A 14,703-nucleotide genomic window follows, 5' to 3' on the forward strand; every position below is an offset into this window, starting at 1 on the left:
TTTGGGAGGTCTGCCATGATAGGTTGAATGGTTGCAGCACGGAACTTTCTACACAAGACGCAGTTTGATTTGATGAAACGCAGTGTGGAACGTAGTTTTAGGATGGCATAACGTTCTTGTACCTTTGACCTTAAGTAATCGATGCTCTGATGATGGTTCTTCAAATGAGTATGCCGCAGAAACAGTTTAACAAAAGTATGACGCGCATCCAGCACGATAGGATGCTTAGTGTCAAAGTCAATTTCCACTAGCCGTCGGAGTCGACCAGAGGAACGGATGAGACCATGAGGTCCAATAACCGTAGTAAACTGAGCAATGCGGCTGCTCTTCTTAACGGATTTGTTGTCAAGAAGATCCTTTCTTTCAGTATTGAAGGACTCTCCTTGAACCAAGTACTGCAGATGACGCTCGGCTTCGTCAAGCTCAACAGGGTCGGCTATGCTGCCGTCTACTGTACGGTAACTTTCATGAGATGGTAAAAGACGGAGCACATATGCGGTGACACGAAGTAATTTTTGATAAGAACTGAACTTATCAAACGGGATCAGATTAATGCTTTGTTCCTTTGGGGAATTGGTTACAGATGCGGCTAAAGATGAGGTGGAGTCATCATATTGTTCCTTGGTTACAAAGCCGAGCTTGATGTTATCAACGACGTCAGTATTTGGTACAAAAGGGAATTGCTTAGTTCTCAAGAAGTCAGGACCCCTCACCCAGCTACTTGATTGCAAAACTTCAGCGGACATACCACGCGTGCCAGCATCTGCTGGATTATCACAAGTGGCGACGTGGTTCCATTGGTCAACGCTGGTGTTCTCCAGGATTTCACTAACCCGATTTGCAATGAAGATGGGGTGTTTGTTTGTTGAATTTATCCACTGCAAGACGATTGTACTATCTGTCCACATAAAGACTTTGTCCACAGTAACCGTTAATGCTCGACAGATTTCCCTTTTTAAACGGGCAGCGAGGAGAGCGGCTTGTAATTCCAACTTAGGAACTGTCATTACCTTCATAGGTGCAACGCGGGCCTGGCCCAGGACAAACGCCAGCTCTGTTATAATCTCCCCGGAGGTGCAAGTTACTTGAGCCCTAAGAAATCCTACTGCACTGAATACGTCTTGCGAGCTATCACCAAACATGTGGAGTTCAAGATGTTGGAATGGTCCTGAAAAGTAACTTCTCGGTATAGTGATCTCAGCTAACCGCGGCAGTTCAACGCACCAGGCAAGGAATCTGTCAACTGTGTCTTTGGGTAACTCGTCATCCCAACTTTGTCCATTGACACACCGAATGTCTTTCAAGATTAACCGAGCACCAGCAGTGAACGGTGCGACAAGACCAATTGGGTCGTAGACCTTTGACACGAGACTCAAGACGAAGCGCTGTGTTAAACTTTTCGTGATGGTGCTGTTAGTACCCCTACTCACAACCAGAGTATCGTTGTTGTGATCCCACTTAAGCCCGAGCACGTGCATTGATTCCTCCTTGGATGAAACGATGACCTTCAGCTCAGTGGATTGAGCAGACCCATCAATTCGGTCAGCCAGATCTGGTACATTGCTTACAAATTTAGTAAGCTTGAACCCACCTAGATGGAGAAGATGTACCAATTCCTTCGACCTAATGAGGGCCCTCTCGGGGGATTCCACAGAGTCCAAGTAATCGTCCATGTAGAAGTTCTCAAGGACGGCTTTCGCAGCTTCTGGGTACTCCTTAGCATTATCGCGTGCCGTGCGCTGAAGTGCGTAGTTGGCGCAGGTGGGCGAATCTTTTGCCCCAAAGATGTGGCGCGTATACTGGTGTACCACAACATTTGATGTGGGGTCCTCCCGCCATAAAAAGCGCAATGATGGTCGATCACGTGGTAACACTCCAACTTGGAGGAACATTCCCTCGATGTCGGCAGATACGGCAAATGGATGTTGTCTGAACCGTAGGAGTACATAGATTAGGTTTTGCAGTAGGTCAGGTCCGGTGAGTAATGACTTATTAAGAGATGCGCCATGGAATTTTGCTGCTCCGTTTAGTACCCTACGAACGTTGCCCGGCTTGTTCGGGTTAACAACCGGATGGTGTGGTAGGTACCACTCTCGTTCCGAGCGACTTTCCACCTTTCGAGCATCTTTGACCTTACTACGTAGCCTTTGTTTAAGTCCTCTTTGATGGTACTCGAGTACTTTTCCCTTAATGTCTGATCTTTCGTGAGCCACTTTTCCAAAGACTTTAATTGAACAAGCGCTGAGAAATAATTGTTGGGCAGTTCGATGATATCTTCAGCCCGTAGCATTCCGACATCGTACCTTTTTCCATTATGCACGGTGGTTTTTTCAAGAATTTCATGCGCACGTGCATCCGAGGCGGATCGTGGATCTACTTGCTTAAGTGCGCCGTATGACTCCATGTCGTACCAAGATTTTACCTGACTAGCGAGTTCAAAATCCTGCTCCATATTTGCTTTAAAACAAGTCGAGACTAGACCTGAAGACGACGGTAGAGGGCCGCTTAGAACCCAACCTATGGGTAAGCGAACAGCGAAGGGCGAGCACTTCTCGTCGGCAGCGAAGTACTCTAACGGGCGGATGGCATGATAAACATCCTGTCCAAGTATCATCTCAATGTTTCCATAGCAATATGTAACTGGGTCTAGAACTGCTAGGTGCGGGTATGTTTCCTGAAGTGCTTTAATGTTGATGATATCGGCGCCTACATTCAAATCTTCCTTTACGTAAGGGCTTACTTTAAATGGTTCAAATGCTTGGTTGTCGCGTGGTGTTACAATTAGCTCGACTAACTTAGTGTCTATGACCTCCTCGGTATTTATACCCTTGACTGTTAGTTTCAACGCTGTACCGTGCAAACCAAGTCTATTTGCAAGATCACTGGACACCCAAGAGTTACTGCAAGCGGTATCGCACAAAACTAAAGCCGTGGTATCTTTACCAGAAGAGCTCTTCAACTGTAATTCAGTCACCTGAAGGAGGCCTTTCACATTACTCACAGATGACAAAGTAGTGGTCTTACTCGATGATTGGACACTAGAAAGTTTACTTTGATTTGCGCCAGCATTAGAATTACTATTGTTGTTGTTTGAAGGGGATTTTGATGGATAAACCCTCTCAGCTCCATAGAGAAGTGTATTATAGGAGCTGTTGCAACCGTCCTTTCTGCATTTCCTAGGATTTGGGCATTGCCTAAACATATGTTTTTCTCTCAAACATGAGAAACACAGTTTTGCTTCCGCCACTACCCCTGCTCGCTGAGTGGGAGACTTTTCTTTAAATACCCTACACTCCCAGATGCGATGGTTACCTTTACACACAATGCAGCGAGGGGTTGCAGGCGTTGCCGATGTTGAGGCTGGTCTCTGAGTGCCCTTACTTTGTGTATTAGCATCAAAAGTTCTTGAGGCAACTTTGGTCTTTACTACTGAGTTGGTATTATCCTCAGTTCTTGCCTTTGATGAAGTTTGTTTCATTAAATCATGTGCCTCGGCCTTCTCCTTCAACCAATCGTTGAAGTCAAGGAGTGTTGGCTTTATCCAATGTTTCTTCACTGTGAAGAGTGACCAAGACTCTTTCAGATTGGGCGGCAATTTTTGCACAGCCGTGTTGAGAAGTGAGGCGCTCTTAAGGTCTGCGTCATATGAAAGCGATTTAAAGACCCCAACAAGACTTAAAATTGTTGCAGAATAGTTTATGATGTTATCACTATTGTGCATCTTTAGTGGTGGAAAAGAAGTGAGTTTTTCTAAGTGTGCACTGACTACTGCCTGTGGTTGGCCAAATTTACGTTCGAGTGTCTTAAGTGCGTCCTTATACATTACACCGCAGTATGCGAACTCAGCGATGGCGGTTTTAGCTTTTCCAGTTACAAGAGTTTTTATGTATGTTAACTTGACGTCATCAGTCAAGGACTGTGCGTCTATGGCGCTTTTAAATTGTCCGAACCATTCGTGCCACTGCAGGGGATCACCATTGTACTGTGACAACTTCCACTCGGGCAGTGGATCGTTCTTCTTACAAGTAATTGCCTCCGCCAACTGCTTTATCAAATCCGCAGAGTCCAAAGAAGGAGCCGAAGGTGTGGGATACGGCGGGCCACCCCAACACAACGGGTTCGGAACGGTAGCTCCATACGTTGGCGGAATGATCGGAGTGAAAAAGGTGGGGGCGATACTTGTGGAAGAACTAAATGGATTCGCTTGCATGAAGTCTGAAGTTACATAATTTTGAGGCACTGCTGTTGCTTGTACATGAGAAGAGCGATTAGATGTAGTTATATGAGGGTTGATTAACGGGGCCGGTTGTACGGTGTTTAAGTTTGCAGATGTCCGTACAAGTGGTACTGCATTAGATGGGACTGCTGCCGGAAAACGCCAGACATTTGGATCCGGAGGAGCAGGAGGCGCGTGGGTTATAGCGACAAAATTTTGGGGCTGAAAACTCTTTTGTGGGGGTGGTGGATGAGTTAATTGAGGTACAAAAACGTTTGCGGAGGAAATGATTGGTGCAGGCAGAGAATGGGGTAACCGATTGATATTATTCGCCACGGGGTTAGTGGCGCGTAGTGGGAGTGCTTGTGGCGGCGAAGGAGGAAAGCGGAGTGCTGGTGGGATTAACGGGAAATGCGTTGGTGCGGGGTTTAGAATGGGGGATGGGGGGCTGGTATATTTATGTGTGCTTGTTGCGGATTAAATACTAGCGGAGCATTAACGAGTGTATTTAAAGGTGGTGAACGCGGAGGGCTGAATAAATTCAACTGTCCCGGCATGCTCGACCTGCGCGGGAATTGATGATCTAACTGTAAACCATCGAAATGCATTGTTGCTTGAGACAGTTGTCGGGCTGTGTTTGGGTCGTTTAGTTGAGTTGGCATACCAAAGTTTATTGGTGATGGAGGCGTATATTGAGGCTGTTCCTGCTCTTGCATGATGTTGTTTGCAACATGTGCATGATTGGTTACATTGGTTCTACTACTTGGTTCATGGACAGGGAGGTTGATGTTGGCCTCAACTTGACCATGTGTATTGAGATTGAAGTGTGAGTTTGGAAGTTGAGCTGAAGAAGGTCGTTGGACAATTGCTTGGTTGGATTGGGCGATGGAACCAGAAAAGTGCAAACTCGGTTCGTTTGCAACATCTGCCATGTTGCCGGCCGGTGACGAATTAACCCAATCTTGAACAAGTTTCTTGCTCTTGACTGAACTTCTTTCCGTAAAGAGCCCGCTCATTTTGCCTGTACCAGACCCGTCCGCTGATCATTTTGTCATCAACTCAATTTCCTCAAGGGCTGCAGCAGCTACTTCCTTGCGATGATCCTCCTCAAGCTCCTCAATTTCCAATTCCCGCAATTTCGTTTGTTTTTCAATTTCAAGACGCTGTCTAGCAATGCGAAGCTTTGCCTCATGTTGTTTCTCAAGTTCCTCCCTTTTGAGTCTTGATAGTTCTAAGTCTCGTTGACGCTGACTTGATCTTTTTGAAGAAGTCATATGTGAACTTGATTTTGAATGGTGACAGGTATACTGCTCTGCTGTCTCTTTGTCATGGACCGAATTGATATACCCTCGAGCAGCAGCAATGAACTCATCAGTTTTCTTTGTTACAGTCTCTAACCATTTTTCAAGGTTCTTACAGGCAGCATCTGGATCTTCAGTCCTTTGTGCCAGATCAAAGAGCTCTTCGTTCTTATCAACTACTCTAGTAAAAGCATCTTTGCACTTCACACTCAGACGTTCGATCTTAACTTTCCTGTCTTGCTTATCCACAGCATTGTTAATTTCACCATAAATGTTATTTAGTTCAGCCTCTAATTTTGCCCTCGCACTATAAAGTTTGTTAAATTTGTCCTGCAAAGTTGTCATGATCATAAGAAAAACAGGAACCACAAGTTTAATTTGGTGTTAATATAAAGTACACACACATGCAACAACACAACACAAATGGGTTATACCGAACCCTAGTGTGACGGTTTGCCTAGCAAACCGCCAAAGAGCAAAGATGTTCGTCGAGTACAATAGTACCCGGCGAAAGAAAGAAAGAACGGTGCGCCGGAAGCGCGAAACGGGACAGGACGGGAGACGGGACGGACGGGAAGAGACGCCGAAAGAGTAACGCACGACCCAACGGGAAACCGGACGGACAAACGGGAGCGTCTGGCGAATGGCGCGCGACGAAACGGGAAAACGGCACGGGCGGGGCAGAAACGTCGGGCGGATGGCGCGCGACGAAACGGGAAAACGGCACGGGCGGGGCAGAAACGTCTGGCGGATGGGGCGCGACAAAACGGGAAAACGGCACGGGCGGGGCCGAAACGTCGGGCGGATGGCGCGCGACGAAACGGGAAAACGGCACGGGCGGGGCGGAAACCACAAGCGAGGAGGCGGGAAGATCGATGCTAGCAGACCACAGCAACAAACTCAACCAAACAAGCTAGCCGTAACTCCAGAATAAACTTAAGTCACACCCTAGAAAGAAGGAGAGGAGCTACTGCCAGGTAAACTAGCACAAAACATTATGGGGCTTTATCAACGGCATCAAAACATGAAACAATTTACGGCAACGATGTAGTATAACCAAAAGTCGAAAAGGTCAGGAAATTTACTAGCCGTAACTCCAGAACAAACTTAAGTCACACCCTAGCAAACCACCCTACCCAGACAACAAAAAGGCATACTACGAAAATTAATAAAGCTACAACAAATTGCTAGCAAACAAGTGTGGTGAAAGTCATGAAACAAACCAGCCGTAACTCTAGATTGAACTTAAGTCACACCCTAGCAAGGAACGAGACTAAACAACAAACCAGCATAATAGCAGAAAGAAATTTTACTACAGCAAAAATTCAACATACTACATCATACAACAAATAAACGGGGGATAGAAAGAAACAAGGTGACACGGAAACAAAAAGGACGGAAACGGAAAAATGAAACCGGATAACCTGCGGAAAACGGACGGTAGTGAATAACTCAAATAATGGGGAGAGCGAAACGTTTAGTTAGGCGCTATCGGAGAGAACCAACCACAAACTAACCCGTAACTTGTGAGTTAACTAAGTCACACCGCCAGTCAGTGGGTAGACTCCCACAACGGCGCAAGGCTAAGTGACATTCAGGTTATCAAAGGCTTGTGTGAGTTCCGCCTCCTCGAACGCATGACGGGTTCGAAGCGTTTTACGACGGCGCTTTGAAAGTTTCTTCGGTTGGGAGCGTGTTATCAAGGACCGGAGGTTGTTCTTATGAGCTAAGACTATAGTTAGTGTTTTCAGCTCAAGCGCAGGCCTTTGGTGTAATGCTCTGTACTCTTTAAGTAAACTAAGATCTTTCTGTTTACGTTTAGACACAATGTCTTTCACTAAATGGATGGTAACTAGAGTACTACGCTTGAGCTGATTGTAAATATCAGGAGTTCCCTCTCTGGGGCAATACACTATAGCTTCTATGCGCTCCTGATACTTTTCAAGCACTTCAATAAGCTGCGAAGGTGTTAAAGGCTTATTGTTGTTACTGCGATGACGGGACAATGAATTGTTCACCACATCATGCCATATAACTAGCCTCTTTTTTTCACGGAAGAAATGACCCAATTGGAACTGAGCAGTTTTTCGTACTTTCACCGCGTTAGAATTGAAACTCAGACCCGGTAATGCGTAAATTCCTTTTTTATAATGGTCTTGTAACGCTTGAGGCAATGTTTTTATGGCGTGATGCAGTGAACTTGCAGCTAATATGAAAACCATATAAAGTTTCTACATCATAACTAATGTGAGTTATTTGGAATATTCTAAGTCTAAATATATAAGTTTCTCAGCTCCCTTCTCTAAAAGAGATCGTATTTCGTTGAGACTTGTCAAGATAGTACTACTTGCTTTTCTGTGCAATCTGGCGGAAAAAGATTTGTACTATTTTAAGTCTAAGTATATATAAATGTTTCTCAGCTCCCTTTTCTAAAAAATATTCTATTTCGCTGAGACTTGTCAAGATAGTACTACTTGCTTTTCTTTACAATCTGGCGGAAAAAGATATGTGAATTTCAGAAGCATTGCTCTAACTCTGAGCCTCAGGGTTTTTAAACTCAAAAAATTATGAGGGGTAGGTTAGCGGCAACCGGGGAAATTATCCGAAAAAAAATGAGAATGAGTCAAGTTAAGAGGGGTTAGCTAGATTTGCCGGTTATTGATCAATTTACGACAATCGGAAATGTTGTTTTATTGGATGAGTCTTACAGTTTTGTTTGTGCCGCTAGTTGCAGTAACCCTTCTCTTCTAAGTAGCAACAGCGAAGAACTGAACATGTAAACGTGTCATCCAATGTCCAATCTGGGGCATCAAATAGGGTAGGAGTGTTAGCACTGCAACTGAGGTGTGAACACATCATTATAGTCCAGATGAAGGCACCCTTGCACATGTTATGTCTGAATTTCTGCTATTCGACCTTGCCCTTGCCCAATCTGCGGAGTGTAATTTGTGGATGATTGTAAGAATAAACGAGGAATAGTGAAAATGTGCTGAGAGAGAATTTCGGCGTAAGAACCTATCTAAGGCAATCTATAAAGTAAAGCGAATAATGGGTTAAGTAGTAGTCAAGTTTCTCCAGCTATAACCAAAGAAAAGTGATGGGGCATAAAGCAAAAGTGATGGAAGCCATTAATGCGATGGGGCATAAAGGATTTGGCATTAATATATCAGACTTGCTTTTAGATTGTTCACGTATCGGAATCTGACAATGCAGACTGGCAACCCGTTTTAAGTTAATACGAGTTGGAATTTTTCAAAACGGTGGTTCAAAAGCGGAGCGGTACCGAAAATATAGCGGCACAAGAAATGTAGGTTCCCGGGTCGCGGCACCAAAAATAAAGGTGATAAACACTCTTTCGAACGTTAAATTCCAATCATAATATCTAATGAGACGGATATCAATAGCGAGGCATAACTATCTTCCACAACGTATAACGGCCAAAGGCCCCTCTCAATGGCCCGGCAAATCTAGCTTGATCTTTTTTAGCAGGTATTTTGTCTGAGTCGATTTTCGACTCAGATTGGTCACCGATACGATGTCGAAACATAAAAATATTAAGCCTAAAAGAGCGCAATCGATTCAGTATATTAGTAGGCTCAACGAAAATTATGTTTAACGAACTTTTTCCGAGCTTTTTATGCCAAATGGAACGTATTTTGTGTGCATTTAATCTTTTTGTAAGGCTTACATGATTAAGAAATTACGTAACCTTTCTTTTCTTGCTGCTTAAATGGCGCTGCAAAAGGATTGTTCATTTCACGCTCTAAATAGCATTGCTCATTTAGTTTACTCGGTAACATGGGGCAGCACAAATGCGCGACTTAAATGTGTCTGACAAACCATTGCGCAACCCAAGTGCGTCTGATACTCTCTGTGCGCAACTCAATTTGGTCTGATCAGAGACTATTTCGGTGTGGATGGTTTGGTACCCCCTATGCGCGACGCAAGTCATCTGATCAGAGCTCGGATGGGTCACCCACCTCATCATGGGGCATTAGTGACCAAGTCAATTCTGTGGTTCTCTTGAGCACTCGTACACTGACAAATAAGAAGACATTAAGTCTTTACTTACCACGCATATTTCTGTCGGAGGGTGAGGAGAGAAGAGGGAGCCATAGGAGAAAGAGGAGATAGATGAAGGAGAAGAAGTTGAAACGAAACATCACACCTAAAAGTAATATCCATATATTTTTTGGACTTGGAAATTTGACCTAACGGTCCAATATTATAACCACCCACCCTTAGCAAGGGATGTTTTCATTTTTGCACGCGTTGAGTCAACTTTGTCTGGCGTCCCAAAATTATCCATTATTATATTAAAACATCGCAGCTTCTGATACATTTTCTAGCAGCTCCTAATCAAACACAGCTTTCCTATTCACAAAATAGGGGTGGAATGTTTAATCAACAACGCTTTCATTTTTAACTTTGGACAGATCAATACTTTGTCTCGGCAAATAAATCTACAATGCATTTCAAAAGCTCTCCAAAGCCAAACAAAATTATTGTTTTAAAAATTATTGTTCTCTAAATACATAAAAAACGAAAGAATTTGACAAAAAAAACTCAACAGAAAGGTAGTTTCTGCATAAAATATCAAATTCTTGTGTGTTGTGCACCTTATACTCTATTATGGAATAAATGGAAAATAGAAAAGGTTTTGCCACAATAAATACATATTTTGCCAAGCAAAAATAAAAAATGTTCATTGCATATCAATTCGTGGATAAGAAATTGAGTCATTTTGTATTTATCAGCTTCCAATTACATTCTTATAAGTGCAAACGCTAAAAACTGCAAAGAATTAATTTTCTTTGCATCCTAAACGTTTAGAGCGATAACTAATAAATGAGTAACAAAGATTGTTGATTTTAAGAACAAAATCAGTTAATGACTGAACTTGAGTAGCAATTCTAAGCATCAACGAAAACACATTTTTCTGTCATTGAAAAACTAAGATGTTCAGAAACAAGAATTTTCCAAAAATATGTTGAGCTGCTCACTAAAATCTCTTTTTCTGAGTGAACCAATTATTTATTTTTACAAATAAAGCCGACTTTTAAAACTACAGCAAAGGTAATAGCGCTAATCTTAAATCCTTTTAAATTGCTTGAATTGAATAAACAAGATCCTGGAAGATATTAGTCAGAAGAGTTTTCCAAATACATATCTAACAGTCAGCTTAAAATTTTTTAAAAAGTCTTTTATTTTTGTGTATTATTTGAATAGAATATCAGATAGGTTAACAGACTCCTGAAACCATTTCTGAAAAATTCCTGCAGATTTTACGAAATGTTGAAATAACGGGCGAAGTGCTTAATCTTTGAAAGAAAAAACATTAAATGGAATCAAATATTTTGACAGAATATTTTCGAAAAAACGCCAAACAATTGGCCTGATTTGCTTCATTTTTGAGTCTCCGGTTAATGCAAATTAGGTAACTAACTAGAAGTGAAGATTATTAAACACGGGACAAGATGCAAAAATTCAATAATATAAGTAGGTTCAATAATTTTGGAAAACAATTCTTTATTCCACTTACAGTGATTATGAAAGATTTGGCGGTATTATAAACCAAAAAAATCCACTTTTTAGTATGGAGAAAACAGCATGATTGGAATAATCTTGAATATCTGCAATTTTTAATGAAAAATCTATTTGGTCATCAAGCGTGTCTCGTTGCAAGTTGTTTTGCTACAATGTCCACACTAATTTTCCATAAAGAAAAGAAACTCAAAAACTTCAACCAGCTGGCAATCTTTGATAAATTTTTGTGAATACAAATGGGAACAAATTCAATTGTTATTGTTAGAAGTATCTTGAAAATGGACCAGTACAGGTTTCAAACCATCATTATTTATTGCAAGCTCAGTGTGCAAACCATTACACCAACTCCTTTACAGCTCTTTAACTTGGGAATCATCTACAAAATATTTCATTTTTCTTTCTTTTTCTCAGTAATTCATTTCTCTAGTCAAATATACGCTGAAAAAGTAGACCCTCTTATAAAGTTTTGTCAAACCTATCTTATGCAAAGTTTATATTAGTTTTTTCTCTTTTAAATCTCTAAGATATATGACTATCAGCAAAATATATTTTCCACCAGAAGTCAACTATTCACAATGCTCTACTGTTGACACTTTGATGTTTCTTATAAGAAATAACAGAAATAAATAATCAAAATGGTGAAAACCGTTGAAATGAGATTTTTCTGAAGCAATTGGTCAAAAAGTTTTTCAATTTGATCATTCACATTCCTAGAGCTATTAGTGTCCTACATTTAAAGCTAAATTTAACCACAAATCAGTTTATTTTCAAAGATTTTTGTATTAATAGAGACACATGTTTGTTGTTCTTTGTTTAATGAAACTTCTACAAAATTCTGAGGCTGTGTGGTTAAGGTGGTTATTATACCCACATGTTATAATATGAGCATATTGAACGTGTGAAATTATTGAGTAATAAAGAGCCTTTTGAAAAAATGTATGTTATTTCCATGTTCTCAAATATCAATTGACCAATCCCCAAGAATTATTTCTATATTAAGTCAAATCAACCAACAGAAGCAATTTGTATACCCCGGGCAGGTCCAGATGCTTATCCTGCAATATATTGTAAGATTCCTGCAAAAAAATAGTTATCTTGGAAGATCTTGGAAGACCATTGCTTATCACGCAAGATCTTGTAATACCATGGTTATTATTTTGATTTTTACTGCCGATTCATTGGTTCTAATTCATTTTCCATTTTGCGTAGAAAGTTTTCCCGAGCTATAGTTGCGCGTATATACAGAATTATAATAAAACAAAAATACATTGAATAGCTTAATTTCGTTATAAAAAAGAACTACCCAAATACAGCCAGCTAAGCATTTCTTTAAAAATTCAAAAAAAATTCTAATGTTTCATTTGGTTTTTGGTTTTTACACTATTATGTTTCGACTTTTTCTTTGAAAGGAATGCTACTTTTTGATAGCATTTATATGTCTATTACACTTCTTTAAACGCCATTAATTTTCTTTGAATGGATGGAACTTTTCTTTAAACTGATGAAAAATTCCGTTAGTGTAATATGCTTATCATTATCAAACTTGTTCAAGTAGCTTTCAATATGAATGGATGGCTATCTTCCAATATTCTTACAAGACCTTGCAATATAACAATTCGGACTCGACCGGTATGCGCTCAAACCGAAAAATGAGGTTGAAATTCTCCAATTTGTCTTTTATGGGTGAGGCGCGCTTAAACATAAAATTGTATGTATCTACGCAGAACGAACAAGGACACACTGCTCTTTTTAATTATTCAAAACGTCCCAAAGTGTGGACAAAAAAGGAAAAATTCTAAGTTAATTTCGAAAAAACAACAGTAAAATTGCCCTTTCCTATACAAAAATACCCATTTACCAACTATTTAAGATTTTTTAGAGCAACACCGTAACTTTGTCGGATAGATTTTTTCCGATGAACTTGAAGTTACTTCCACTTGACCACAGAAAAAATCTATTGGCAAAGTTAAGTCAGCCATAACCCCCCCCCCCCCCCCCATAAATTGGGCGTCCCTAACATTATGGGGCCGAAAGAATGGGTACTTTACTTACTTCCAAGAAGGGCGGCTCCGAAAGACAGTCGGAAGACTGCATTGGTTACGAGTCGCTTTGGAACCCTCATCGTGACGTCATCAATGTCCACACACGTTTCTATTGCAATAACACATTATTGAGTCCACAGCGAGTGAATTTTCCACCATCCGAGTGAACAGGTAAACCCAGGCAGCAATTAGTTCACGTGGGTCTTTGTTCTCCGTGGTGCGATGGATTGAGTGGGCTAAAGAGAGGAACAAAGTCAACTTATTCGTTTTTAATTCACAAGTCGTAAAATCAACCATGCCGATTAAATCAACACAGGCCGTAAATAAAGGATAATAAACCAACAACAGTTTATAACTTGCAATACTTTTAATAAACCTTATGTCCAGTTCGTTCCAAATTCACTTTATTTTAGTATTTAGCAGTCACGAATGCTAACATGTCTGCAATTTCATGTAGCAATAATCGGACAACATTACTTTTAGTCTAGTTCGGCTTTCCTGTCCAAAAAATAAGAGTGAATTTGCGACCAGTCCAAGTTTGGTTTAATAAAGCCTGGTCCCCATAAACCCTGGTTGATTTCACACAGCAGGAAGAGCGTGAGATAGGTTAGGTTTTATTATGGGGGGTGGGGGAGGGAGATTAAACTGGGGTATACTTTGTTGTAGTATTATTAACCTAAACAAAGTGTAGCTTACAAGTTATTGTGACTCTTCAAAGCTGATAGGAAAAACAAATTCTGGGAGTTTGTGAATTGTTTGTGTCCCAAACGGGTCAAGTGTGTAAAAAATATAAATAATCTCGTGTTATCCACCAATTAAACTTTTATTGGAGGGAAATCTGCGTAAACTTTTCCATAATATGCACTGCGATCATGGAAAATGTTAATATTGGTCAGCTTTAGTACCGAAACCTTGAGCATATTTAGCAAAGGAATCTTTTTATTGGTTTAATTGAAATCAAAGGCAAATCGTGACGTAATAACTGTTGTTTGATCGTTACAGCACACATATTCGACAATTTTTGAAAGTTTCGATTTCAAAACGCAAATTTTTATTAAATTGTTTCATAGTTTCAAATAAAAATGCATTTTTAATACTAATGCTTTTTCTAAAATGTTGAATAGAGGTGTTTCCAACAGCAACGATTGACTAATCAAACTTAATAACGACCTTATACCGAGGTGTTTACTTAGTATTAAATAGAGAATTAGCAAAATCTTTATCACCAACTTTAAAATGAAACCATTATTATTGAAATTCGAGATAATTTATTGAATAGCAACTCCCTAATTTTGCAAAATCTGTTTTATAATATCGGATTATGATCTGAGTACATGTAAGGATTTAACAGACAAAATATTGTTTTATCATAAATTACCCTATTACACACAGGTATATGATATACTATAAATGTCATGTCTCAGTTTTTTAGCCTTTTAGTGACAACGAAGAAGCCGCGTTAATTGTTGCACCATCTAAATTCAAGTACATTCATGAAGAATTCGATGGATCGAAAGAGAGTAGATTAAAAACGAAAATTGGGGCAAAAAAGTCAAAAAGAATTTATTCAAGTTACATTGGGGAGCCTTACTAATAG

The 14,703-nt window shown here is 40.4% G+C and overlaps 2 protein-coding genes across 2 annotated transcripts in view; one reads left to right on the forward strand and one right to left on the reverse strand.

Moving 5' to 3' along the window:
- The window catches only part of LOC142344959 (piezo-type mechanosensitive ion channel component 2-like), a 212,454-nt gene that overhangs the window by 176,315 nt on the left and 21,436 nt on the right, over nt 1–14,703 (reverse strand). The window contains exons 3-4 of the mRNA XM_075397043.1: nt 13,117–13,342; nt 9,590–9,685 (exon numbers count right to left, since the gene is read on the reverse strand). Of these exons, the coding sequence (XP_075253158.1) occupies nt 9,590–9,685; nt 13,117–13,186 (166 nt within the window). The 5' untranslated portion in view covers nt 13,187–13,342. The remainder of the gene's footprint in view (nt 1–9,589; nt 9,686–13,116; nt 13,343–14,703) is intronic.
- The window catches only part of LOC142344960 (uncharacterized), a 266,838-nt gene that overhangs the window by 20,404 nt on the left and 231,731 nt on the right, over nt 1–14,703 (forward strand). The window lies entirely within an intron of this gene.

The sequence above is a fragment of the Convolutriloba macropyga genome, chromosome 8 (assembly GCF_964194025.1).
Source record: "Convolutriloba macropyga chromosome 8, txConMacr16.3, whole genome shotgun sequence".
In the NCBI taxonomy this organism is placed as follows: Eukaryota; Metazoa; Xenacoelomorpha; order Acoela; family Convolutidae; genus Convolutriloba; species Convolutriloba macropyga.